Raw genomic sequence first — 26,068 nt, forward strand, 5'->3', positions numbered from 1 at the left:
AAAGGGACGACAGAGGATGAGATGGTTGGATGGCATCGCTGACACATGGACATGAGTTTGGGTGGACTCTGGGAGTTGGTGATGGATAGGGAGGCCTGGTGTACTGCGGTTCATGGGGTCACAGAGTCGGACACGACTGAGCGACTAAACTGAACTGAATCTCCTTTCATGTTTATCTGTATTGTATGTGTCAGAATTTCCTTCCTTTTTGATAAGGCTGAATAATAATTCTGGTGTATGTTTATACCATGTTTTGTTTATCGATTCGTCTGTCATTAGACACTTGGGTTGCTTCTACCTTTCGGTTATTGTGAATAATGCTGCTGTGAACACAGACATGCAAATATCTATTGAAATTCCTGCTTCCAGTTCTTTTGGGTCTATGCCCAGAAGTGAAATTATAGGATCATATGGTAATTCTATTTTTGATCCTTTTTTTTTTTTTTTAGAACTGCCATACTGTTCTCCATAGTGCCTGTTTCATTTTGCATTCTCACCAACAATCTATGAGGTTTTCAATTTCTCCACATAACTTTATCAGCTGTTGTTATTTTGATTTTTTTGGTAGCAGCCATACTAATAGGTATGAAATTATTTCGTTTTCTGGCTGAATAACATTCCATTGTATGAATATAACATTTTGTGTATTCATTCATTGTTTGAAGACATTTGGATTGTTCCTATCTTTTTGGCTTTTATGTAATGCTGCAGTAAATGTTCACGTACAGATTTTTGTGCATGTATGTTTTCATTTCTTCTATGTAGATAACTTTTGTTGACTATGAGGGGCTACTCCGTTTCTTCTAAGGGATACTTACCACACTAGTAGATGTCATGGTCCTTTGACTGTGCAGATCACAACAAACGTTGGAAAATTTTTAAAGAGATGGGAATACCAGACCACCTTACCTGCCTCCTGAGAAATATGTATATAGATCAAGAAACAACAGTTAGAACCGGACATGGAACAGTGGATTGTAAAATTGGGAAAGGAGTATGTCAGTGCTATATATTGTCACCCTGCTTATTTAACTTGTATGCAGAGTACATCATGTGAAATGCTGGGCTGGATGAAGCACAAGCTGGAAATCAAGATTTCTGGGAGAAATATCAATAACCTCAGATATGCAGATGACATCACCTTTATGGCAGAAAGTGAAGAGGAACTAAAGAGCCTCTTGATGAAAGTGAAAGAGGAGAGTGAAAAAGCTGGCTTAAAACTCAGTGTGCAAAAAAAATAAGATCATAGCGTCCAGTCCTATCACTTCATGACAGATAGATGGGGAATCAACGCAAACAGTGGAAGACTTTATTTTCTTGGGCTCCAAAATCACTGCAGATGGTGATTGCAGCCATGAAATTAAAAGATGCTTACTCCTTGGAAGGAAAGTTGTGACCAACCTAGACAGCATAGTAAAAAACAGAGACATTACTTTGTCAACAAAGGTCCGTCTAGTCAAGGCTATGGTTTTCCAGTAGTCATGTGTGGATGTGAGAGTTGGACTGTGAAGAAAGTTGAGCGCCAAAGAATTGATGCTTTTGAACTGTGGTGTTGGAGGTGACTCTTGAGAGCCCCTTATACTGCAAGGAGATCTAACCAGTCCATCCTAAAGGAAATCAGTCCTGAATGTTCACTGGAAGGACTGATGCTGAAGCTCCGATACTTTGGCCACCTGATGTGAAGAATTGATTCATTAGAAAAGACCGTTGCTGGGAAAGATTGAAGGCAGGAGGAGAAGTGGACGAGAGAGGATGAGATGGTTGGATGGCATCACCGACTAAATGGACATGAGTTTGAGCAAGCTCTGGAGGTGATGATGGACAGGGAAGCCTGGCGTGCTACAGTCTGTGGGGTTGCAAAGAGTCAGACATGACTGAGCGACTGAACTGAACTGATGTAGATACCTAAGAATGGACTTGCTGGGTCTTGTAGTAACTGTTTTACTATTTGAGAAACTGCCAGACTGTTCTCCAAACTAGCTTCACCATTTCACATTCCTCTAGCAGTATACAAATGTTCCAATTTCTCCACATCCTTGCCAATGTTTGCTTATTATTCACTGATTTTGACTATATCTATACCAGTGACTATAAAATGATACCTCATTGTACTTTTGATTTGCATTTTTCTGATGACTAATGATCTTGAACATATTTTCATGTGTTTATTGACCATTTCTATATCTTCTTTGGAGGGTTCTCTATTCATGTTGTTCGCCCATTTTTAAGTGGAATATGTGTTCTTTTATTAATGAGGTATAAGAGTTCTTTATATATTCTGTATATAAAGCTCTTATCTAATAAATGATTGACAGATATTTCTTCCCATTCTATACATTATCTTTTCACTTTCCTGACCTTCGAGGCATGAAGTTTTTAATTTTGATGAAATCCTGTTTATCTTTTTCCTTTTGTTTCTCAAGCTTTTTGATATCATATGTTAGAAGTTTTTGCCAAATCTGAGGTCATATTTACCCCTTTGTTTTCTCTAAGAGTTTTATAGTTTAACTCTTACTGTTAGGTGTTTGATCTATTTTGAGCTTATTTTTGTACGTTCTGAGGTTAAGAGTCTTAACAATTTTTTTTTTCTTTTTGAGGCTTTTTTTTTGGATTGTTAATTATCATTTCTTTGGTTGCACTGGGTCTTCATTGTTGGGCAGAGGTTTTCTCCAGATGTGAGTGGGGGCTCCTCGTTGCAGTGGTGCACAGGCTTCTCACTGTGGTGGCTTCCCTTGTTTCAGAGCCCAGGCTCTAAGTGCGTGGACTTCAGTAGTTGCATCACGTGGGCTTAGTAGTTGTGGCTTGTGAGCTTTAGTTGCCCTGTGGCGTGTGAAATCTTCCTGGGCCAGGGGTCGAATTGGTATCCCCTTCACTGGCAGGTGGATTCTTAAACACTGTACCACCAAGAAAGTCCCCAATAGCATTTTTTTATATGTGGCTATCCTGTTGTCTCAACACCATTTGTTGAAAAGATTCTTTTTTTTCTCCATTGAATTGTTTTTGCATCCTTGTCTGCAGACATGTAGTCTCATTTCTGAACTCTCAATTCTATAATGTCTGTGTCAGTATTTCATTGTCTTGATCACTGTTGCTTTCTAGAAGTAATTTTTAAAATCAAGAAGTATGAGCCTCTAACTTTGTTGTTCTTTTTCAGGATTATTTTGGATATTCTTGGTCTCTTGCATTTCTGTATGAATTTTAAGATCAGTTTGTCAGTGTCTGTAAAAAACCAGCTGATATTTTGATAGAAATTGTTTTGAATCTGTATATCAGTTTGAGAAGTACTACTGTCTTACTATTAGGTATTCTGATCCATTAATATAGAATGTTCTTCCATTTATTGAGATCTTTAATTTCTTAAACTAATATTTTGTAGTTTTCAAAATATAAACTCTTAAGTTTTGCTTTTGATGTTGTTAGTAGAATTATTTTGTTATTTTTATATTTAAGTCATTTGTTTATTCAAATCTTCCTCCCCTTCCCTGTTCTTTAGATGAGGGATTTTGTATAGCTTTACCTTTGAATTCACTTATACTTTGTCCTGTTATCTCAATTAAGTTGTTAAGCACATTTGTTGATTTAAAATTTACAAGTATTTTTTAGTTCCAGACTTACTTAAAAAAAAAAAAAACTGGCATATTTTGCACATATAAGTCACCCTTTTCAAGTATATGATTTTGTTTTTAAAAATAGTTTCTGTAAGGAGGTATCCTATCTTCTCATTATTGTGACAGTATCTTCCTTTACATTGAATATTGTTATATTAGTTGCTTAAAAATTTTGTCTTCCAGTTCCAGCATCTAGGTGATCTAAGAGTTGATCTCCATTAACTGGCTTTCTTTTGGGATGGGTTACATTTTCTTGATTCTTTGTATGTCAGTTATTTTGGATTGTATTTCTCACATTGTGAATGTTTATACTGCAGGCTAGATTCTATTACATTCTTCCAGAGAGTGTTTTGATTTGTTTGGTTTAGTTTGGTTGTTTTTGCTTGCTTGTTTTAATAGGTATTTAATTTGATGAAACTCAAATTGCAAACTCAGTCTCATTTGTGGTGGGCAACAATTCAAATCTCAGTTCAATTTTTAGCTTTATTTGAACTATTTGGAGTCTGTGCTGTCCGTGCATATTTCAGAGATCATCCAGAGATTTGTCTTTCTGCCTGGTTCTCTTCTTTCTGGGTTTTCTCTCTTTATTTTCCAGTGGTTATGCTGTTCCTGACTCTCTTTCCTCTAGTTCTTCAAGCCAGACATACTGGGTTTTTGCACATCTTTTAAATATAGGATATGACTGCCCAACATACGGTAGACTGGGTCTGCTGCTGCTGCTGCTAAGTCGCTTCAGTCGTGTCCGACTCTGTGCTACCTTCAGGCTAAAAAGGTTCAAAAATGGGAAAGTCACTTAATGCCATGCTTTCTTCCAGGCACTGATAACTCCTCCAAGTATATGCCTACTTTTGTTCTCTTTCCAGTGCCTTCAGGTAGTTGTTTACTTTTTTTTTTTTAGCTAGAATTTGTTTGTTATCTTTGGAGCGGTAGTCCAAAAGAACTTAGTCAGCTGCTATTGGAAACTAATCATGATACAACCATATCTTGCAGCTTAAATATTTTAAGCCCAAATTTTTATTTTTAAAATGATACCATTTGATCTATTTTCTACTGAAATATTGAGGGATTTTACTTGGAACATTCAAAATCTCCTTTTTTGTGCCTTTGTCTTTTATTTGGGCTATCAAATAGATAACTAAATAAAAGAGGAATGTGTCATTTCAGAATACTCTAAAGGCCACACTTGGAATAAGCGTGTATTTGTTGAGATCTTTTCTGTCAAATAAGAGTCTAATTTTTTTTTTTTTTAAAGTCTGGCTAGATATTTCAGAGAATGTTTAAAGGGTAGCTATAAAATAATAAGATTGATTTATCTTCATAGGAATAGATCTTATTTTATATATACTTGGTAATTGACAGTAGGGCAGTGGGGTAATATCAGTGAGTGATATTACTCCTAGAGTGTTTTTGTTAGCTAGAATGCTATTTTCCGAGATTCAGTAAAATACTTACTCTATTAGGTAATAAAGTTTATGACATGTTCAGAGATTATGAGTGGTGTGGTTTGTTTTATTATCAAGAGAGGTGTTCTAATAGTTAAAAAGATTTTTTTAATTTAATCAAGTTTGATCTTCATGTATTAGAAAGCTTCTTAACTGATTTGAAGAAAATGTATTTCTTTTTTGTTTAAAGGTGAAGTGGATCCTAAGGAGAGGATAGCACGCCAACGAAAGCTATTACAGAAGAAACTTGGCCTTAATATGGGAGAAGCGATTGGAATGAGCACTGAAGATCTCTTTAATGATGAAGATTTGGATTATACCCCAACTTCAGCAGCCCTTGTAAACAAACAACCTGTAGGTAAAACCTTTGGTTGTCTGACTATAAGTAATAATACGGGTGATTTGCTTTTATTTTGCTATGCAATTGCAATTTTTAAAAAAGCGCTCTTTATTTCTGCTCATTGTTGCTTAGTGTCACCATAATTTACTATCTCCATAAGCTGAATTTCTAGTGATAGATTCTGAAGAGGTAGAAGGTAGCGTCTGCCTGCCTCCGAGGTGCTAGACTATTAGATAAAAGCTGTGCTGGACCTTTCAGGAGACATTGGTGTTGAGAAATCATAGTTGCACCAGTTGCTCTTTCCTTTATTCTTCAATGAAGAAAAAAATTATTTCAGAGGGTAGGAGATGGTAAGGGCTATCATAGTTAAATATGCTGATACTAGAAATCTTTTAGAGCTGATTCTTTTGAGAAAGAGCAAACATGATGAAAACTTTCCAACAGTGCAAAAGGACCTATGATATGAAGTAAGCTTCTTTCTGATAAATGATGGGCACACATTTCCCTGTGTCTCACAGCAGCCCTTTAAAAATTATTTGTCCTTTTTTTCCTGAAATTTTCTGTGTATGCACAAGTCCTTTGTAAGCCATGTCTGCCTGTATGTGTGGGCTTCCAAGGTGAAACACAGTGGTAAAGAATGCATCTGCCAATGCAGGAGACATGGGTTTGATCCCTGCATCAGGAAGATCCCCTGGAGCAGGAAATGGTAACCCACTCTAGAAGTCTTATCTAGAAAATTCCACAGACAGAGGAGCCTGGCAGACTGCAGTCCACGGGGTCATAAAGAGTCAGACGTGACGGAGCATGCATCCATACCCGTCTTTATATACAGACTGATCACCTTGTTTGTTTGTTTTTTTCTTTCTTCACCTTGTTTTTTGATAACTTCTTTCTGTTTGTATGGCTGTACCATAATTTTGCTCTGTATTTTTCCTGTTTCTATTTTTCCAGTTCCCAATGGATGCCTCTGTGCTTCTTTTCTTATACATTAAAGCTTATACTCCATAAGCTCCAGTAAAAGCTGTGGCGCTCTCTCCTGAGAAGAATGTACATACATGTGAAATAATACCTTTCAGGGATTTAGTGCTCTTACTTCTTGGCCTGCTTTACATAAGACCCATGTCTTCTCATTCCCTTGGCCTTTCCTTTTGCTTAAGTGGAGAATGGTTCTATTTGCTGTTATTCTAGTTGTCCTCTAAATCATTAGAATTTGTAAGTAAGTTTTTTAGCATTGAGGAATGTGTGATGATGATGGGACTTTTGTAGACAAGGGAAAAAGAGCAGATTCTGGAGGGAAGAGTATAAAGAGGCAGAAAATATCATAACAAACATGAAAGAACAGAAAGATGGAGTATGAACTGAAGCATAAGATATGAAAAACAATAGAATAAAATAAATGAAAACAAACGTGATCAGTGTGGTAATTGGATATTGTGTAGGGAAATTAATAGGTAGGTGTATTAGAGAAAATAGGCTATAGACAGAATAATTGGAAAGGAGATGGCAACAGCAAATTTGGCAGGATCCAAATTCGGTTGGCTTTGGATGTCAGGGCCCTTCGGGAAGAGTTGCCGAGGCTTATTGTTGTAGAGTTCATCGCTGCCCCACTGCCTTGTGTATATGCTGGTGGCCCCTGGACCAAGTTTATAGCAGGGCACCCGCACCAGTGACCCTGACTGCTTGTGGTAATGTATATTTCAGTTGAATCTTAAATCAGTTAAGGGCAGAAGGATTTTTAGGCTTGTATTAAAGCATTTTTATTCACAGCCTTAATAATGTCTCCTATGAATGGAAGAAGGAGCAAAAGTGGTATGCAGTGAGTGGTTAAGGGGGAAAGACCAGTTACTTACCAGGTATTTTTAGTTGTGTCTGACTCTTTGTGACTCCTTGGACTGTAGCCTGCCAGACTCCTCTGTCCATATAATTTTCCAGGCAGGAATAGTGGAGTGGGTTGCCATTTCCTGCTCCAGGGGATCTTCCGAACCCAGGGATTGAACCCGGGTCTCCTGTGTCTCCTGCATTGCTGCAGAATCCTGCCTGCTGAGCCATCTGGGAAGCCAGTTACTTATGGCAATAGTTATTTTTATTTTTTCAGTAGAAGATGATTATAATTTTTTTTTTAATTGACATTCTTTAGGCTTACATTATGGCTTCCCTGGTAGCTCAGTTGGTAAAGAATCTGCCTGCAGTCTAAGAGACCCGGGTTCGATCCTGGGTCGGGAAGATCTCCTGGAGAAGGAAATGGCAAACCACTCCAGTATCCTTGCTTGGAAAATCTCACGGATAGAGGAGCCTGGTGGGCTGCAGTCATGGGGTCACAGTTGGGCACAACTGAGTGACTTGAGTGACTAACATGCTTACAACTTTTAGATTATATTATGTTTCTTTTAAAGTTTCACCTCTTCAGAGTCCTCACTGGAGTCAGGATCATACACTTTTGCCACATCTATGACATAAAGTTAAGAAACACATGAGCTTTTCCTGGCAACTGGAAGAATAGGGAAGAAGGAAGAAGAAATTATGGTACAGCAGAATAGCATAAATCTGTCAAAGAAGAATGTAATCAGTTTGTTTATAGTGAAACTTAAGAGACTTTAGTCCTCTTCTGAGGCTGAGACTGTGGGTATATATTTTCACTTCAGAAGTTCAAACTGCACATTCTTTTATTCTTTTAGACTCTCCAGGCTGCTGAACTGATTGACTCGGAGTTTCGAACAGGAATGAGCAATAGACAAAAGAACAAAGCTAAAAGAATGGCCAAATTATTTGCAAAACAGAGATCCAGGGATGCAGTAGAAACGAATGAGAAGAGGTAGTAATCCTTTTTTTGCTCATTTATGTATTTAGTTATACCATTTTATTTAAATTTTTTTTAATTGGAAGATAATTGCCTTACAATATTGTGTTGTTTCCTGCCATACGACAGTGTGAATCAGCCATAACTGTGTGTGTGTCCCCTCTCTCTTGAGCCTACCTCCACCTCACCCCCATCCCATGCCTCTAGGTCGTCACAGAGTGCCAGACTAGGCTCCCCACTGTCTGTTTCACATATGGTAGTGTAAATACGTCAGTGTAACTTTCTCAGTCTGTTTCACCCTCCCCTTCCCCTGCTGTGTCCATAAATCTGTTCTCGACATCTGTATCTCCATTCCTTCTCTGCAGGTAAGTTTATCAGTATGATTTTTGTAGATTCCATATATATGCATTAATATATGATACTTGTTTTTCTCTGACTTATTTCACTCTGTATAATAGGCTCTAGGTTCATCCACCTTACTACAGCGGACTCAGGTCTGTCTCTTTTTATGGCTGAGTAATATTCCATTGTATGTGTGCATATATATATGCAACAACTTTATATTCATCTGTCAATAGACATCTAGGTTGCTTCCATGTCCTGGCTTTTGTAAATAGTACTGCAGTGAACATTGGAGTACATGTGTATTTTTGAACTGTGATTTTCTCAGAGTATTTGCCCAGTAGTGAGATTGCTGGCCTATATGGTAGTTTATTCCTAATTTTTTAAGGAATCTCCATACTGTTCTCCTTAGTGGGTGTATCAACTTACATTCCCACCAACAGTGCAAAGAGGTTCCCTTTCCTCCACATCATCTCCAACATTGATTGTTTGTATACTTTTTTGATGATGGCCATTCTGACTGGTGTGAGGTGACACCTCATTGTAGTTTTGATTTACATTTCTCTAATAATGATCCATTTTTTTGCTTATTTAAAACAGTGATGTTGGTTAACTTAAATCTTGGTCTGCTTGATTTCCAAAAACATTTTGATGACATTGCCTTTAGCTTTGGAGTACTGTTTGGATTGTTTTGCTCAATTGTCAGAGAGCGTATTTACTATTACTAGAGACTAGGACAGCTTCCCCAGGAAGATCCATATATGCAGATTTTTTTTTTTTTTCATAATAATTACGAGTTCTGAATGAGGATTGAAGATCTTCCAAGGGGAGTGCATTCCAGGTAAAGGGCACAAGTATAAATACCTGAATCATGTAATATTCAAGAAACAGAAAGGTTGTATGGCTGGGATGAGTAGACAGAAGTAAGAGTATTAGAGAGTGAATTCAGAGAGATGGCCTGAGGGCTACTAGTTAAGACTGCTACTTTTGTAAGGTGAGAACTGTCACCATATTACATCATATGTTTCTTTGGCTGAGGGCTAAGCCAAATAGTAGGTAATAATCCAGGGTTATTTACCAAGTCCTGTTGTAGGAAAGAGCTCTGTGGGTAAACTCAGTCTTTACTTTCTTACATTCATTGTGGTTCACAGTGTTCTGTATTCACTTCTTCTAAATAAATGGTGACCTTTTTTTTTTTTTAGCAATGATAGCACAGATGGGGAACCAGAAGAAAAGAGACGAAAGATATCAAATGTTGTTATTAATCAGTCTGCAGTTGATTCCAAAGTTCTGATTGATAATACTCCAGACAGTTCTCCCTTAATTGAAGAGGTACTACTGAAATACCCTGAAGCATCCTTTGAAATCATTTATAATTTTTTCATACTAATGTGTTAGTAGATGGTATATAACATAATAATCTGTTAATTGAGAAATTTTGTTATTAAAAATCAAAGTACTTTTTGTTAGTAAAATTTTTTGATTATTTAAAAGCCTGACTATTATTGTTAGTCCTACAAGTAAATACACTTAAATTATTGGCATAAAATAGATCTTTTAAAGTAATATTAATTTGGTTTTTCTTATTCAGACAAATGAATGGCCTTTGGAAAGCTTTTGTGAAGAACTTTGCAATGACCTTTTTAATCCCTCCTGGGAGGTAGGATTTCTTCATTACAGTTTCTCTCAACTCCGTTTTCTTTGCTAATGATAGGAACCATATCAATCATAATCTGTCTTATCAGAGTCCTTATTTTTCCCCTGTGTCCCTCTCAGAACCACTTGTCAGAGCACTTCATAAAGAGTTGCATATCTCTCTCAGTAAAAAATTTCCTTTGGGAATGGACAATTTTGATTAAGACCAGTAGTTTGCTAGTGGTAGCTTAGCCTCAGAAATATTTCTTCAAAAAAGATCTTGAACAGCTCTCAGTGTGTAGAAGATATGAAAGTGAAGTTCTTCTGGTTGAAATTGAGGGTTGGTAATCTCAAAAGATTCTTTGGTTGGTCTCTGAGTAATTTTAAAACACTGTTTTGGAATACCTTTTAGCTTTAGCTTTGCCTTTAGCTTTCTGCTCCCAGAGGCACTTCTGTTCAAAGCTGTTCACGTTTTAGCTCGAATAGGGCTTTAGAAAGTGGGGGCAGCCTCAGTGGCATGTTTCCTCCCTCCCAGATGACATTGCAGAAGCTTCAGGGCTACGATAACGTGTTAGTCATGAGACATTTTATTTAAATTGTCTTCCTTTGATGTTTCACACTTGTGGCTTTGGAACTTAGTTCCGATGTATTTATTTCTAAAATATTGGTGTTTGGACTATAAAGAACATTATATGATGCTTCTTTTCTCTCCTTTGCTGTGGATAATGCTGAATGCAAGTAGAGAGTAGAGGAGTGACAGCCAAGCAGATTAGTATCTCAGAAAGAACTCAGAATAGCTATTTTTTGCCTTTAAAAAAAATAAAATCCATATAATCAAACTGGTGAGATTAAATCTATGTAATTCTTCTTGGATAGTAGAAGAAAAACACATTCTTGTGAAGTCCCACTCAGTTTGTTCCAATTTCTTAAAAATCTAGTATCCCTTTTTCATATTGAAGAAAAGTTAACACTGTTTCTTAAGCATTTAACCTCTGGTATTTGCTTCTTGGTTCTTTTTAGGTTCGACATGGTGCAGGCACTGGACTTAGGGAAATCCTTAAAGCTCATGGGAAAAGTGGTGGTAAAATGGGGGATAGCACTTTAGAAGAGGTAAGTGTAGGTGTAGTAAATCAACATTATCATCAGGTTTCAGTAGATGTCCTCTTTCTCAGACAGGAAAGTAGCAGAGCATGTGCCATGAAGTAGAAATGAGAGGTAAATAGTAAGAAATATGGAGGGGTGAACATAAGGAAAAGGTTAAAAAATTAGGAAGAGGTTTATTTATATTATAGATAGAGAAAGAATGAGTTCAGGGGAAAGATATGTTCAGAAATATTGGGTGGAAAAGTATGTAAAAACACTCATATTTGAGCAAGGTGTAATGGATTAGAATGTAGAGTAAGATGAATGAGAGTATAGTTTAACGGTCAACAAGCATTGTGACCGGTGTAACATGGAGGCAGTAGTAATAGGCTAGATAATAGATACTTCGGCCACCTGATGCGAAGAATTGACTCATCGGAAAAGACCCTGATGCTGGGAAAGATTGAAGGCTGGAGGAGAAGGGGACAACAGATGATGAGATGGTTGGATGGCATCTTTGACTTGAGGGACATGAGTTTGAGCGAGCTCTGGGAGTTGGTGATGGACTGGGAAGCCTGGCATGCTGCAGTCTATGTGGTCGCAAACAGTCGGACACAACTGAGCAACTAAACCGAACTGAATAGATGTAGTTGATATTACAGCAACTTTAAGTGGTTTCTCAATTTCTCTGGGAGTGCAAGTAAAATACAGAATTCATGAATTTTATAGATTTTGGTACAGTATATCTAAATCATCATCAAAGAAGATGTGGTTAATATTGAAGGTAGTAATTGGGACTATTCCATAGTTTGGTTATTGTTCCTACAGCTAATAATCTGTCCTAGTGTTTTGTTTTAGTTTGCTGTAATAGTTTAGTTTTAGTTTTTGGATCTAATATGTTTTAATGTGTTATTAAAATGATTATTTTAACAGATGATTCAGCAGCATCAAGAGTGGTTGGAAGACTTGGTTATTAGACTCCTTTGTGTGTTTGCTTTAGACAGATTTGGAGACTTTGTTTCTGATGAAGTAAGTATCCTAAGGGAGCCTTTACCCAATCAGATTTCAGATTCTTAAAATATATATATATATATATATATATATTTTTTTTTTTGCAAATGTGAATTTTCTTGCTTTCTCATTTTTAGGTTGTGGCACCAGTTCGTGAAACTTGTGCTCAAACATTAGGTGTGGTGTTAAAACACATGAATGAAACAGGAGTTCATAAGACTGTGGATGTGCTGCTTAAATTACTTACACAAGAACAGTGGGAAGTTAGACATGGTGGTCTGCTAGGAATAAAGTATGCTTTGGCAGTTCGTCAGGTAAACACTTCAGTTTTTGAAGCATGTATGGGAGAGTTTTTTCCCCTCTTAGTTTATTCTCATTAATTAAATGAAATGGCTCTAGATTCTTAGTGTTACAGATAAGCCAGTCCTTCAAGATTTGCCTTCTTGAGGTAGTATCATAGAGACAGGTGATGCTAGTAAGAATTTAAGTACGAATTAAAAGAGAATTATGCTTGGAAACTTGTTTCTGTTTCATAGCAAGACCAATTCTCAGTGAGATTTGTGGTGTATGATCACAGGAGTGACCTCTGGGGGCTGACTGTTGGGGCAATTGAAAAGAGGGTAGGTTGGAGTAATGAGAGGCAGGAAGAGATGGTTTTCTTTTTTCTTTTCTCTCATATTCCCTTTGGTTGTCAGTGGTATTGAGTGAGATAGAAGTTCAGGTTCTAGCACAGGAGTATATATGTATGTTTATTCACACTGGGAATTCACGTTCCTGCCTTGAAAACATGTTCTGATGTTTCAAGTCACATTGAATAACGAAGTATTGATACTGTTATGTTCTTTTTCAAATGAGATTAATTATATAGGCATCTAATGACACTTTTTCATTTCTGTTTACATGATTCTTTTAAAATAAATATTGGAATTTATACTTTTGTATGTTAATTTAATGAAAGATTTTTTAAGCACATCACTTGTACTGTAGAAATTAATCGGTTTTGGTGTACTCTTTTGCAGGATGTAATTAATACTTTATTGCCTAAAGTTTTAACTAGAATAATTGAAGGGCTCCAGGATCTTGACGATGACGTCAGAGCTGTTGCTGCAGCGTCGTTAGTACCTGTGGTAGAGAGCCTTGTGTATCTTCAGACACAAAAAGTAAATATTCTGCATGTTTTTCTTATAGAGCCTTTTACATTTGTTATGTAGCATGTTAGAAAAAACATTGAGGTTGGTTTTTTTTTTACTTTCTCCATTTTTCTTATGACAGCCCTCTGGTGCATAAGATCTTGATATATATATTCTTGGGAAGAGTGAATTATGAATTGTGTCTTTTTATCTTTCCCTTTCATGTACAGAATATGTAGAGAAATTCCTTAAAAAGAAAGCAACCATTCCTTGTTCATTTCATTCCTGGTTTTTAGGCAAATGAGATTTTCGCTTGTTTTGATTTTGAGTTTTGATTTTTTATTATGTTTTCATTTTTGAAATGCCTCTTTTAAGGTCCATCTGATTTCCCTCTATTGTTAAAACCAGAACATGTGTATTTGAGAGTACTTCAAAAGCTCAGAAACTAAATTTGTCTTTTCATGATAATTAAGAACGTTTTAACTATATTAAAATTGCTCAGAGGGTTGCTGACATGTATGTGTAAGCTGTATTGTTTTCAGAGTTTATGATTTTTTTTTTAATGGAAAATACAGCTGGGATATCTTATTTCTTGAATTCGCCATCCATTATGAACCTCGCTAGAAAGGTAAATGCCAAAGTAGAGCTGAGTGGCATTAAAAGGGGTAGAAAACTGTTGAAGACGAATGATGTTTCCTCCTCAACTTTACTCAGAACTGGGATTATCCAAGGTCATTGGGGTAGTATATGTTGTTGAATCAGTAGTGACTCCTGAAATACAGTTTGGCATGGCTGGTGAATATTTCTTGCAAAATTAATAACTGTTTTTTTGATAACTGATCTTACAGGTACCTTTCATTATAAATACATTATGGGATGCTCTTCTGGAACTAGATGATCTAACAGCTTCAACAAATAGTATTATGACTCTTCTGTCATCCTTGTTAACTTATCCTCAGGTTCAACAGTGCAGGTAATTATTTCTGTTCAGTGGAATAAAGTAGAAAGTGTTTACATACAGTTCCAGATAATTAAAAATATGATAGTCTAGCGTCTTTTAGAATAGCACTATAAGTAGGGGATGCCAAAGACAGTTATTTTCAGGAGGACTTTTCTTCTTCATTCTCTAGCCAACAGCTCTTTGGGGGCAGAAACTTAGAGAGGCTATATTCTTGGGTTAATTCCATTATATAATCATTCGACTTGTTCATCCTATGAGAGTTAACTTTAGATAAACAGTTATCCATTTTATTTCCACCTCTAGTTCTAGACTATAGAATTTTGTAGCCTTTGTGACTGTGGTTAATAGAATTATCAGTGGACATCAGTTTTACATTTCCAAATTTTGCTACTCTGTAAGCATTTTCTTCAGGATGTTCACAAAGAAATATTTTCTTGATTTCAATAACCACTTATCTGGAAGGGAATACATAATAATGTAATATAATGTTCAAAATCAGAGAATGGGTAAAGCAAAGACGTAAACCAAAAATTTAGTGTCATTTATTTTACTGTCTTGATATCTGAAATGAAGCTTAGCTAATTTATGTATTCCCTGCCTTTTAGACTGGCTCCTAAATATTAATATCCTTGGAGATACAGAAAAAGAAATTACAGATGAGAAAGTTAATTTCTCTTCTTAGGCTAGTAAGTTGGAGAAGGCAATGGCACCCCACTCCAGTACTCTTGCCTGGAAAATCCCATGGATGGAGGAGCCTGGTAGGCTGCAGTCCATGGGGTCGCTAAGAGTCGGACACGACTGAGCGACTTCACTTTGACTTTTCACTTTCGTGCATTGGAGAAGGAAATGGCCACCCACTCCAGTATTCTTGCCTAGAGAATCCCAGGGATGGGGGAGCCTGGTGGGCTGCCGTCTATGGGGTCGCACAGGGTCGGACACAACTGAAGCGACTTAGCAGCAGCAGTCCAGTAAGTGTATTCAATGAATGTTTATGTAATTATGATTATAAATGATTCCTGGTTCTGTGAGTAAATCTGTTTCCAATGAAAATCATTGATGTGTCAAAAACATGGAGAGAATGTTTAAAATAATACTGACCTGTGGTCATTCTTCAATGTTAAATTTAGGCTAGTGGGACAACCCAAAATTGGAATAGCAAAATAAGTGCTTATAAAGTGAAGAGGAAAATTGAAATGCTAGTGCATATATGGTGTTTCCTAATTTTCAGACACTTTCATTGGTATAAGGGTTAAATGAGTTAATCTGTGTGAAAGCCGCAAAATGCAAGAATTCTTAATTATTATTGTATATTAGGGGTTGGCAAACTTTCTGTCCAGATAGTGAGACTTTGGCTTTGTGGCTATATGATCTCTGTCAAAGCTACTCAGCTCTGTCTGTGTAGCACAAAAGCAGTTGTAGATAATACATAAAGGAATGAATGTACCTGTAATCCAATAAAACTTTATTTAAAAACTCATGTAGAGTGAACTTGAACTGTGAGCCTTGGTTTGTTTGCACTTGCCCTAAAAAATAAAAAAGGCTTTGGACTTAAAAATCAAGTGGACAGTGTTGGAAAAGCTAGATAATGTAAAAAAAAAATCAAAGAATGTAGTGAAAATTCTGTTAATCCAGTGTGAAATAATGTAGTTTTTGATCTTTTTTTTTTTTTCAAAATTGCCTTAGAAAATTTGCTTCATATGTTGTGATATTTGGCAGATACTCTCCAGCCTATATAAGAAGAAATGCAGCATGTATTTGGAGCGTGAAGAGTTACACTATTAACAAGACCTGCTATAATGCTTTTTCATATTTGAGTCTGTTTTATGTCTGTGTGTGCATGTGTTTAAGTTGTAATTTTATAAGTAAATTTACTAGACGTGTAAATAAATGTAAAAGGCGACGTTCATTTAAATCTGCAAGTAATGAAAATATCATTAAAAGATGGACCTCCTGAGAGGAACCAAAAGAACAGATAATTACACTGACATATTCTTTTTTCCTCGTGTCTTTTTCTTTCGAGGTATATATTTCAAATGCTACTTATAAATAATTTGCTAATTTGAGGTAACTTTTATAAACGACTCGTGGATGTGACAGGAATCCTATGGTCCAAGTTGTTAGCCAACTCGTGCCTTTGCTTGCTTTCACATTTAAAATCTAATCTGTGAGAAGGAAGATAATTTGAGTTTGTCTAATTTAGTAATGCTAGATTAGGATAACAAATTCCAAAGCTACTACCATTACCATCTCTTGCTTCTTTTGATATGTGATAGAGATGGCCCCAAAGGGGGATATAAATTCTGTGCACCTATTGGTTACCTCTTGGAGTTAACAGTAGGAAAGGAGTAAGGATTAACAATCCTGATTTCTGTGTAGGCTGACTATCAACTAAGATACATGTCCCATTTTCCTGAGTGAGAACAGACTAAGTGCAGTTATACTGAAAAGTTCTGATTTGATAGAGGTGATTCATGGTATTAGTGCCACAGAATAACCTCATGTTAATGTTTCTGCTACTCTTTATGACTGCATTTGTTCTGTCTATTCTGGTGTTATAATAGTTTTGTATGAGGGTGTTAAGCAAGTGTTCATAGGAAAATTGTATTGTCTTTTTAGAATTTATTCATCAAAAAAGTTGCTAGGTCCATAAGGAAATGATATTTAGATGATATATCAACAGAATTTCAACTAAGAATGAATAAGATTAATCTGTGTCTTCTTTATTAGTATTCAGCAGTCACTCACAGTTTTAGTTCCACGTGTCTGGCCTTTTTTGCATCACACTATATCATCAGTTCGAAGAGCAGCCTTGGAAACTCTGTTCACTTTATTATCAACACAAGACCAGGTAAGAACTAACTTGGTCTAAATAACTACAGTAATCTTGAAATTTTTAGAGATTAATTTTGTAAGATCAATCTGACCACCAGGTTACCCTTGCTTCACATAAAGATCAGGAGAATGCTAGGGCTAGTAAAATTGGTATGGTGAGTATGTAGATACATAAGAATATCATCATAAGGGCAGAAATATTTTAATACTATTCTAGATTGTATTCCCAGCCCATGGAATATTGCTTAACACAAAGGTGGCTCTCAGTAAGTTTTTGTTGAACGAAAGATTGAATCATCCCTTCCTGTCAAAGATCATGTTATTCATTCTTTGCCTACTCTGTATGGTTGACAGTTGGATGGTTGGCAAAAACCATCCCAGGTTAGAAAGCTACCTGTGAAGCTCTGCAGTGTGACTTGAAAAGACTGATAATACAGTTGATAGGCACTTACTTCCTTTTAAGGAATACTGAGTCTTAAGAGCATTTTATTTCCAAGGAGTAACACATTGAAATGCCTACAGAGAACCTTCAGTTAATATCACTGTGTAAATAGAAATCTGTTATGAGCTGAGTAATCCTTGCCCTGTCTGTAAAAGGCTTCACATTCCTGTTTTAAAAATAGACCTAAAGGTCAAACAAAATACTAGAATTTAGGGAAACATCATAAGGAATCCATTTCTTATGCTGTTACTTATAGGTGCTGCAGTTTGAGGCAGTGGTCTTTAAAAAACAATGGTTAATTTTTTTTAGACAATATATTAATACTGTGGATAAATGTCTCTTTTGTGTTCACCAACCATGCATTCCTATGTGAATTAGGAATATTCCATGTAGACCTACTTTAATTTTAGCACGATATTGTATTACACTACCATGAATCAACATTTGTAAATTTCCTTTTGCATTATCCTTTTTGTCTGATCAGACTCTTCTAAGAAAAAACTATCATGTCCATTTTATTAATATAATCCTTAGTTGATCAGGCATGGGTTCATATAAAAAGCTGCTGGCGTGGGTTCTGAGTTTTCACATTATTATTATTATTTTTTTTCGGTTTTGTGAGTTTTGCCTAAATGTTTTTGATGTAAATATTCTTAAATTCACTTTAGATAGACCTATTAAATTTATCAAATTTCTTCCCTTCATGTTGTTGTTGTTTTCTGTTTTTTTAGTATACTTCACTTTTAGGAGCAATTTTTGGTTTCACGGAAAAGCTGAGCAAGAAGTACACAGTTCCTGTATGCCCCACCCGTGTGCACAGTTTCCCTTTAGTTGACACCTTGCATTAGTGCAGTGCATTTGGTGCAGTTGACGAACCAGTATTGACACATTATTAGCTAAAGCCCACAGTTTACACTAGGGTTCACTCTTTATAGTGTAGATTCTGTGGGTTGACATATGTACAGTGGTATGCGCTCACCATTAGAGTGTCATAAGGAATAGTTTCACTGCACTAAAAAATGCCTGTGCTGCCCCTGTGCGTTTCCACTTTTCCTCCCTTCAAAACCTTAGCAACCACTACTCTTGTATTGTTCTCATGCTTCTGCCTTTTCCAGAATACCACATAGTTGGAGTTAGGTAGTATGTGGGCTTCCCTGGTGGCTCAGATGGTAGAGGACCTACCTGCAGTGCAGGAGACCTCGGTTTGATCCCTGGGCTGGAAAGATCCCCTGGAGAAGGAAATGGCTACCCATTCCAGTACTCTTGCCTGGAGAATTCTGTGGACAGGGGCACCTGGCAGGCTGCAGTCCATGGGGTGGCAAAGAGTTAGACATGACTGAGCCACACACACATGGAGTATATTGCCTTTTAATAGTGGCTTCTGTTTCATTTAGCATTACAAAATTAAGGTTTCTCCATGTCTTTTTTTTTATAACTTGATAGTTCATTTCTTTTTATCACTTTGTAATACTGCATTGTATGGATGTGCCACAGTTCATAGATTCACCTATTAAAGGATATTTTCATTTCTTTCTGTTTTTATCAGTTTGAATGAAGTTTTAAACATTTGTGTGCAGGTTTTGGTATGGGCATAGTTTTCAGTGCACTTGGGTAAATACTGAAGTGCACAATTGCTGGATCATATGCTAAGAATATATTTAATTTTATAAGAAAACGTCTTCCAAAAATGTCAGTACCAATTTACATTTCCACCATCAAGGAGTTTCTGTTGCCGTATATCCTCTCCCAGCATTTGATGTTGTCAGTGTTGTTGTTTTTAGCCTTTCTAATAAGTGTGTAGTGGTATCTCACTATAGTTTAAATTTGAAGTTCTCTAATGATATATGATGTTGAACATCTTTTCATATGCTTTTCTTTAGTAATTTTGTTTTGTTTTGCAAAACCATAAGACTTTATAAGGAAGATAGCCTGAATCTTACAACTTATCCCATCATAAGTATGTATGCATATATGCTTGTCTCTAAAATGTTTTTGTATAGAACCACAGTTAATAAGTTATTTATAAATTCTCTCTTTTTTTTTTTTTAATTTTATTTTTACTTTATTTTACTTTACAATACTGTATTGGTTTTGCCATACATTGACATGAATCCACCACGGGTGTATACAAGCTCCCAATCCTGAATCCCCCTCCCACCCCATATCATCTCTCTGGATCATCCCCATGCACCAGCCCCAAGCATCCTGTATCCTGTATCGAACATAGACTGGCACTTCGTTTCTTACATGATAGTATACATTTTTCAAAGCCTGCACCACATGGCTTGGAGGATCTTAATTCCTTGACCAGGGATGGAATCTGGGCCCTGGGCAGTTGAAGCATGAAGTCCTAACCACTGGACTACCAGGAAATTCCTGAAATCTCTTGTATCAGACTCTTTTATGACATACCTTGGCATCTTTGAAGATAAATTGTTTAATCCTTGTGTCTTTATCTCTCATGTTAACATGTGAAAGTATTAGCAAGTCTGGCTTCTCAGAGAGTATGAAATAAGAACTCTTAGGCAAACCAAATTAATTTTATTTGGTAATGACTTAAAATCAGGATGTAACTTTTTTTTTTTTTTTGCTGAACTAAGAGCTTGACAAAGTGAAGTAATTTATCATTTGTTTTTCCTTTTTTAAAAAAGTTTTTATTGGAGTTTAGTTGATTTATCATGTGTGAGCTTCTGCTGTGTAGCAAAATGAATCATACATGTATATTCACTTTTTTAGGTTCTCTTCCCATGTAGACCATTACTTGATTTTACTTTCTATAGACTGTATTTATTCATGCAGGTTTATACATGAATATATATGTTTACCTGTGAATTACTTTACTGGAATGTCTAGATTACTTAGTGTTGATAACCACTGTCTTTAAGAGTGGTTTTAGTCAGAACTCAACTAGGAAAATATATTCTGGACATTAACCTCTAGTTTAGCCATATTTTGTTGACTGGGTAAGCTTTTCCATTCTGTTTGCATCAGAGTCACCTTCTGAGTCATTGAAAATTTTAGTACATAAAAGTATTGATTTTTATTTGAAAGGCAAGCATTAGCATGATGCTTATAAATTTAGCATGAAGATATACATGAGATTGACTTGGAATTTGGGGGCATATTTAGTCCAGGATGTAAGATAATTTAATGTATGCATATGTAGAGAAGGGAATAAAGACCAAAAAAACAGAGTTAACTGAGACTTTGGCATTTGAGAACATTAGCATAATTAGGTATTGGTCAGATTTTATAAAGGTATGAAAAGAGAGCAAAGTTTAAATATTTATCTGACTTTCAATAAATATTGTTTGGACAATAAAACAAGGCATTACGAGTTGTTTAATTATAGAATTGGGTTTTGTTTTTTGGCAGTGGGCCAAAATAGGATTTCAGACCAAATTAGTAGAGGAGCTGAGAACTCAGTATGATTCATAACTTTGTAGCTTCTTTCCAGATTTTTTTCCCTGCAACCCCATATCATTTGATATGGTGATAGAAATGATACCTACTGACAGGAATCAGGTGTTCATGGTAAATGATAATCAGATTGCTGCTCCCCCCCCCCCCCGCCCTGCCTCGACATCTACACACTTTATGGGTGTGCTTGTGGGAAGATAAAAGAGGGGGCATAGCAAAATGGTGCTGGCAAGATCTTATCCCACCTAATATGTCAATTTTGCCAGTTAGGGATTTATTGCAATCCTACAATTGTGGAAAATTTTCCATATTACCAAATATTATTTGTGACTTTGATTATTCTCATAATCAAGGTAGATTTGCTCAAGTTATTTTAGCGCCTACAATTTTCTAGATACTGATTGGTAAGGGAAAAGTTCTGTTTCCTTCTGTAGAGCTTAAAACAGGAAGCTAAGCAAGACAGAAGACGACAACTAGACAAGTGCTTATAATTACATAGTGGCCATTTTATAAAGCCATCATTACATAGTGAGGTAAGGATCTGGTAGGGGAAGCAGATGGTGCTGCTGGGTCCTTACTAGTGAGGTGAGTAAAGGTCAAGGAAGTGTCTTGCTGAAAGTACAGTTGAAACTGAGACCTGAAGGATGAATGGAATTTAACCAGGTGAAGAGCAGGGTAACAGTCAGAGGAAGAGCATGTGTCAGACTCTGGGAGCAGGAGTGAGCATGGTGGCACTAAAGAGGGAGGGGAAGGAAACTGGTCTGGCTGAGGGACTGAGCGCAAGGGGATGGAGACGGGCAAGAGTTGCACCTTGAGTTTGTAAATGTAGTGACATGTCTGACGGTCTTAGTTTTGTCATTAGCGTTCCTTGTTCTGAGTTCCACAAAGACAGAGTGAAGGCCGGAACACCAGTCTGAATAAAGGAGCTGTACAGAGACTGCCCCGTTCTCTTTACACTAAATAAGTATCAGTCATTCCCCTGAGTATTCCCACAGATGCCCACTCCTCCATCTGACCCTCATTATAAAAATGACATAAAGTGCTAATACTGTGTCAATTATTTAACATAAACGAAAATATATTTTTTAAAGCCCTCTTAAAACATGAATTATAACTTGAGTTGTTGTAGTATAGCTTATAGTTAATTTAAACCTGGTAAAGTAAACAGTCTGTGGTAGGAATTTTTCTGTAATTTGGATTATACTCTGCTAGACTACTACTGAGGAGAAGGCAGTGGCACCCCACTCCAGTACACTTGCCTGGAAAATCCCATGGACAGAGGAGCCTGGTAGGCTGCAGGCCATGGGGTCGCTAAGAGTCGGGCATGACTGAGCAACTTCACTTTCAGTTTTCACTTTCATGTATTGGAGAAGGAAATGGCAGCCCACTCCAGTGTTCTTGCCTGGAGAATCCCAGGGACAGAGGAGCCTAGTGGGCTGCCGTCTATGGGGTCGCACAGAGTCTAACACAACTGAAGCGACTTAGCAGCAGCAGCAGCAAACTACTACTGAAGTCATCAAAACTTTCCAGACTTTGAAGGGAAATTTGTGACTAATAGACTCCTAGTTAGTAGCATACTAGAAGTCCACTAACTATTTTTTAAAATTCTGGGATGGAAAATCCCAACATCACTGTACCCCACTCCTAACCAATTCAGTTTAATAAACCTATAAATATAAAGCAACATTAGGTTACCTGCCTAAGTCAGTGTCTCCTGGAAGACAGGCACAAAATTTATGAAAACAGGTGAACCAACTTTCAGATTTGCAAGAGGCAGGTGGTTTCTGGATGGGCCAAATTGTACTTAGTGATTTTTGGAGAAAATACTAACAGCTGAAGAATGTAACTTTTTGTAACAATGCCTAAAAGGAGATGCTTGCACAATTGTTCAGATAGAACAGCTTCAGCTGTTTTCTCAGCTTTATTTTGTAACTTGTGTTTTCTGCTAGGCAGACTTTATGTTGTGTTGCTGGAGAAATCTGCATTTTTAAAAATACTCGTTCCTGTGATGATAGTGACCTGCATATTCTGGGTTGGATTTTTTGTTTGGTTGGGCTTTTGGTTTCTCTTTATTTTTAAAATTTTATTTTCCTCTTTATTTATTGACTTGACTTTATAAAGCAAAATTAAACAGAAAATACAGAGTGCCCATCCTTATACCTCCTGCCCTCCCCCAAATAACTGCTCCCACCATCAACGTCACACACCAGAATGTTACAGTTAGTGAATGAACGTTGACATGTCAGTATCAACCGATCCATAGTTATATTAGGCTTCACTTTTTTTTCCCAGGCTGTGCCACATTGCTTACAGGATCTTAGTTTCCTGACCAGGAATTGAATGTTGGCCCTTGGCAGTGAAAGCACTGTCCTAACCACTGGACCTCCAGGGAGTTCCCTTGGCTTCACTCTTGATGTTGCATGTTCATTTTACTGATTTTCACGGATGTGTGATGATCTTTCCATTATTATATCTTACAGAATAGTTTCTCTACCGTAAAAACACCCTGTGTTCTTTCATTCATTTATTCCTTTGGTTGTTTTTTAAATAATTATAAAGTAGAATTTACTAGAGTAACAAAGTTTATAGCCTGAGAAGACTACTACAGTTTATATTACATTCACTATTTATTAATATGGGGGAAAAACATCTTCATCTGTAGGTATGGCTTTGGGATCTACAAGCAACTGTTTTGATTTCCAGTGATGAGGTTAGGGGTGGATTAAGAGAATTGGTAAATATGGCAGGGGAAATCAGAAGAAATCATAGGAGAGTAATATTAAGTTATTGCCTTAGTGCTGTTACAGCTTTCCTAATTGTGCCTGTTTTCTCTGCTGAGGAAAGGAGAACTTTTCTTCTTTCCAATGTCCCTTTCCCTTTCAATGAAAAGTAGTTCTTTAAGGCATCCCCTGTCAGTGAGTAGGCTCCCCCGAGTTGATGATTTTGTAGTCTATTTTAAATTTCTTTCAAGCCATTTTGAACGTGAGAAAAAGACGACCAGGGTTATTAGTTTCCTACTGGCAAGAGAACTATAGGTAGCTTTCCGAGTTATGCATTATCCCTAGACCTTCTCACTTTCTGGAAATTCAGTTAAACATTTTCCAAATTTCTCTTCAGTCTCTTCCAGACAGTTCAGTTCAGTCGCTCAGTCGTGTCCAACTCTTTGTGACCCCGTGAACTGCAGCACGCCAGGCCTCCCTGTCCATCACTAACTCCCTGAGTTTACACAAACTCATGTCCATTGAGTTGGTGATGCCACCCAACCATCTCATCCTCTGTCATCCCCTTCTCCTCCTGCCTTCAATCTTTCCCAGCATCAGGGTCTTTTCAGATGAGTCAGCTCTCTGCATCAGGTAGCCAAAGTATTGGAGTTTCAGCTTCAATATCAGTCCTTCCAGACCCAGGACTGATCTCCATGGACTAGTTGGCTCCCCTTGCAGTCCAAGGGACTCTCAAGAATCTTCTCCAACACCACAGTTCAAAAGCATCAATTCTTCTACGCTTAGCTTTCTTCCAGACAACATAGTTTTTATTTTTAAAAAATTGTGGAAGGATGTGATATTAAGTACTGTGAACTAGTTAATAAAATTTTTAGTTCTTATTCAGCGAGCTTGTAATTTGTGCAGTAGACAACATGAGATTACTTTTCTACAATTCTGAGCACACAGTCGATTTAGTTAAGCACCATTTGATTGCTTGATTTGGGTGGGCTTTTGATTTGAGAAATTCCTTAGATTGAGGTTTTAAACCTGAGCTTAAGGAAATCCCTGAAGCTGAAAGCAAAACATTATACATAAGTATGTAGATAAGTGTATTTTTCTAAGAGAAGATTGTGCATAGTCTTTCCCTGATTTTCAGAGGGTCCTTAACCCAAAATAAATTGGGAACTTTGGCTTTAATTTTGTAGTGAACTCAAAGTTGAATTTTCTAGATTGCATATCATCTCACAGTTCTTTTCTTGCATTAATGATGAACACATACAACTTAAGCTGATTATCCAGCACAACTGTAGTGTGATCATTTATTAAATTTCCCTGACAGAGCAGTGATACACAGTGAAACCAAAGAGTTGTCACTGGTTAGAGCTTGCTCCCATATACAGGATGATTTCAGTTTATTAGAAGCAAAATTCATTGTTGTTAATCATACAGACTTTCTCCAGGTTCGTAGAGACTGTATGCCATTTAATTTCTCCAAATCATTGGAATAATACGGTGTTTTTGCTCAAAATCTTGTCAAAATTTATCACCAGTTGAACGTTTTCGATGAAGTCATAACAGTCTTTTCATGGTAGTACTTCTGTTATTTGACTTGAAACTTTTAAAATAAGCTAACACTGCAGAATTATGTTATAATTTTGATTTTGCTTTTGTTTTTAGAACTCTTCATCTTGGCTTACACCTATCCTTCCTGATATGCTTCGACACATATTTCAGTTTTGTGTTTTAGAAAGCAGCCAGGAAATTCTGGACCTCATTCACAAGGTATGTGGTGAATATATCTGTACTCCTTTTCCCAGTACCTTGGTAGATGTAAAAAAATTTTTTTCATAATTCTGTACAGTTGTTGATCAGGGATTTAAGTTAGAAATCATCCAAGACATTTGAATAGTCTGGAGAGCAAGGAAATAGACTTTTTATGGATTATAATGCTTAAGTCCTGGTTAGTTGTGTGACCCAGTAGGCAGGTGTTTTAAGCACTTTCTTCATAGCCTCAATACAGAAAATTAAAAAGGAAGAAAAGACAACTTTTTTCCATCACTTATTTTGCTTTCTATCAGGATGCTTATCTGTCCTATAGAGTATCTTTTGGGATTTATTGGTAATCATAATTTAGACTTGGACTTTTTCCTTTTATTTAGGAATATTGGTCATATGTGTTGGAACCTATAAAGAATAGCCACTTGATATGTTTAATAATATTTATGGGAGGAAATGGCACTGTTGTACCTTTAATACCTGTTAACGTAGTCTTGAATCATTGGCCTCTGAAGTGGCTCATTGTTAACAGCTGTGGGTTAACATT

The 26,068-nt window shown here is 36.7% G+C and overlaps 1 protein-coding gene across 1 annotated transcript in view; it reads left to right on the forward strand.

Moving 5' to 3' along the window:
- Nucleotides 1–26,068, forward strand: part of BTAF1 (B-TFIID TATA-box binding protein associated factor 1) — a 90,228-nt gene that overhangs the window by 26,041 nt on the left and 38,119 nt on the right. Inside the window, exons 5-15 of the mRNA XM_040254516.1 lie at nucleotides 5,241–5,404; nucleotides 8,066–8,202; nucleotides 9,732–9,861; nucleotides 10,121–10,189; nucleotides 11,185–11,274; nucleotides 12,181–12,276; nucleotides 12,396–12,572; nucleotides 13,278–13,418; nucleotides 14,237–14,361; nucleotides 17,077–17,197; nucleotides 25,423–25,527. Coding sequence (XP_040110450.1) covers nucleotides 5,241–5,404; nucleotides 8,066–8,202; nucleotides 9,732–9,861; nucleotides 10,121–10,189; nucleotides 11,185–11,274; nucleotides 12,181–12,276; nucleotides 12,396–12,572; nucleotides 13,278–13,418; nucleotides 14,237–14,361; nucleotides 17,077–17,197; nucleotides 25,423–25,527 — 1,355 coding nt within the window. The remainder of the gene's footprint in view (nucleotides 1–5,240; nucleotides 5,405–8,065; nucleotides 8,203–9,731; nucleotides 9,862–10,120; nucleotides 10,190–11,184; nucleotides 11,275–12,180; nucleotides 12,277–12,395; nucleotides 12,573–13,277; nucleotides 13,419–14,236; nucleotides 14,362–17,076; nucleotides 17,198–25,422; nucleotides 25,528–26,068) is intronic.

The sequence above is a fragment of the Oryx dammah genome, unplaced genomic scaffold, assembly GCF_014754425.2.
Source record: "Oryx dammah isolate SB20612 unplaced genomic scaffold, SCBI_Odam_1.1 HiC_scaffold_14, whole genome shotgun sequence".
Taxonomy (NCBI): Eukaryota; Metazoa; Chordata; class Mammalia; order Artiodactyla; family Bovidae; genus Oryx; species Oryx dammah.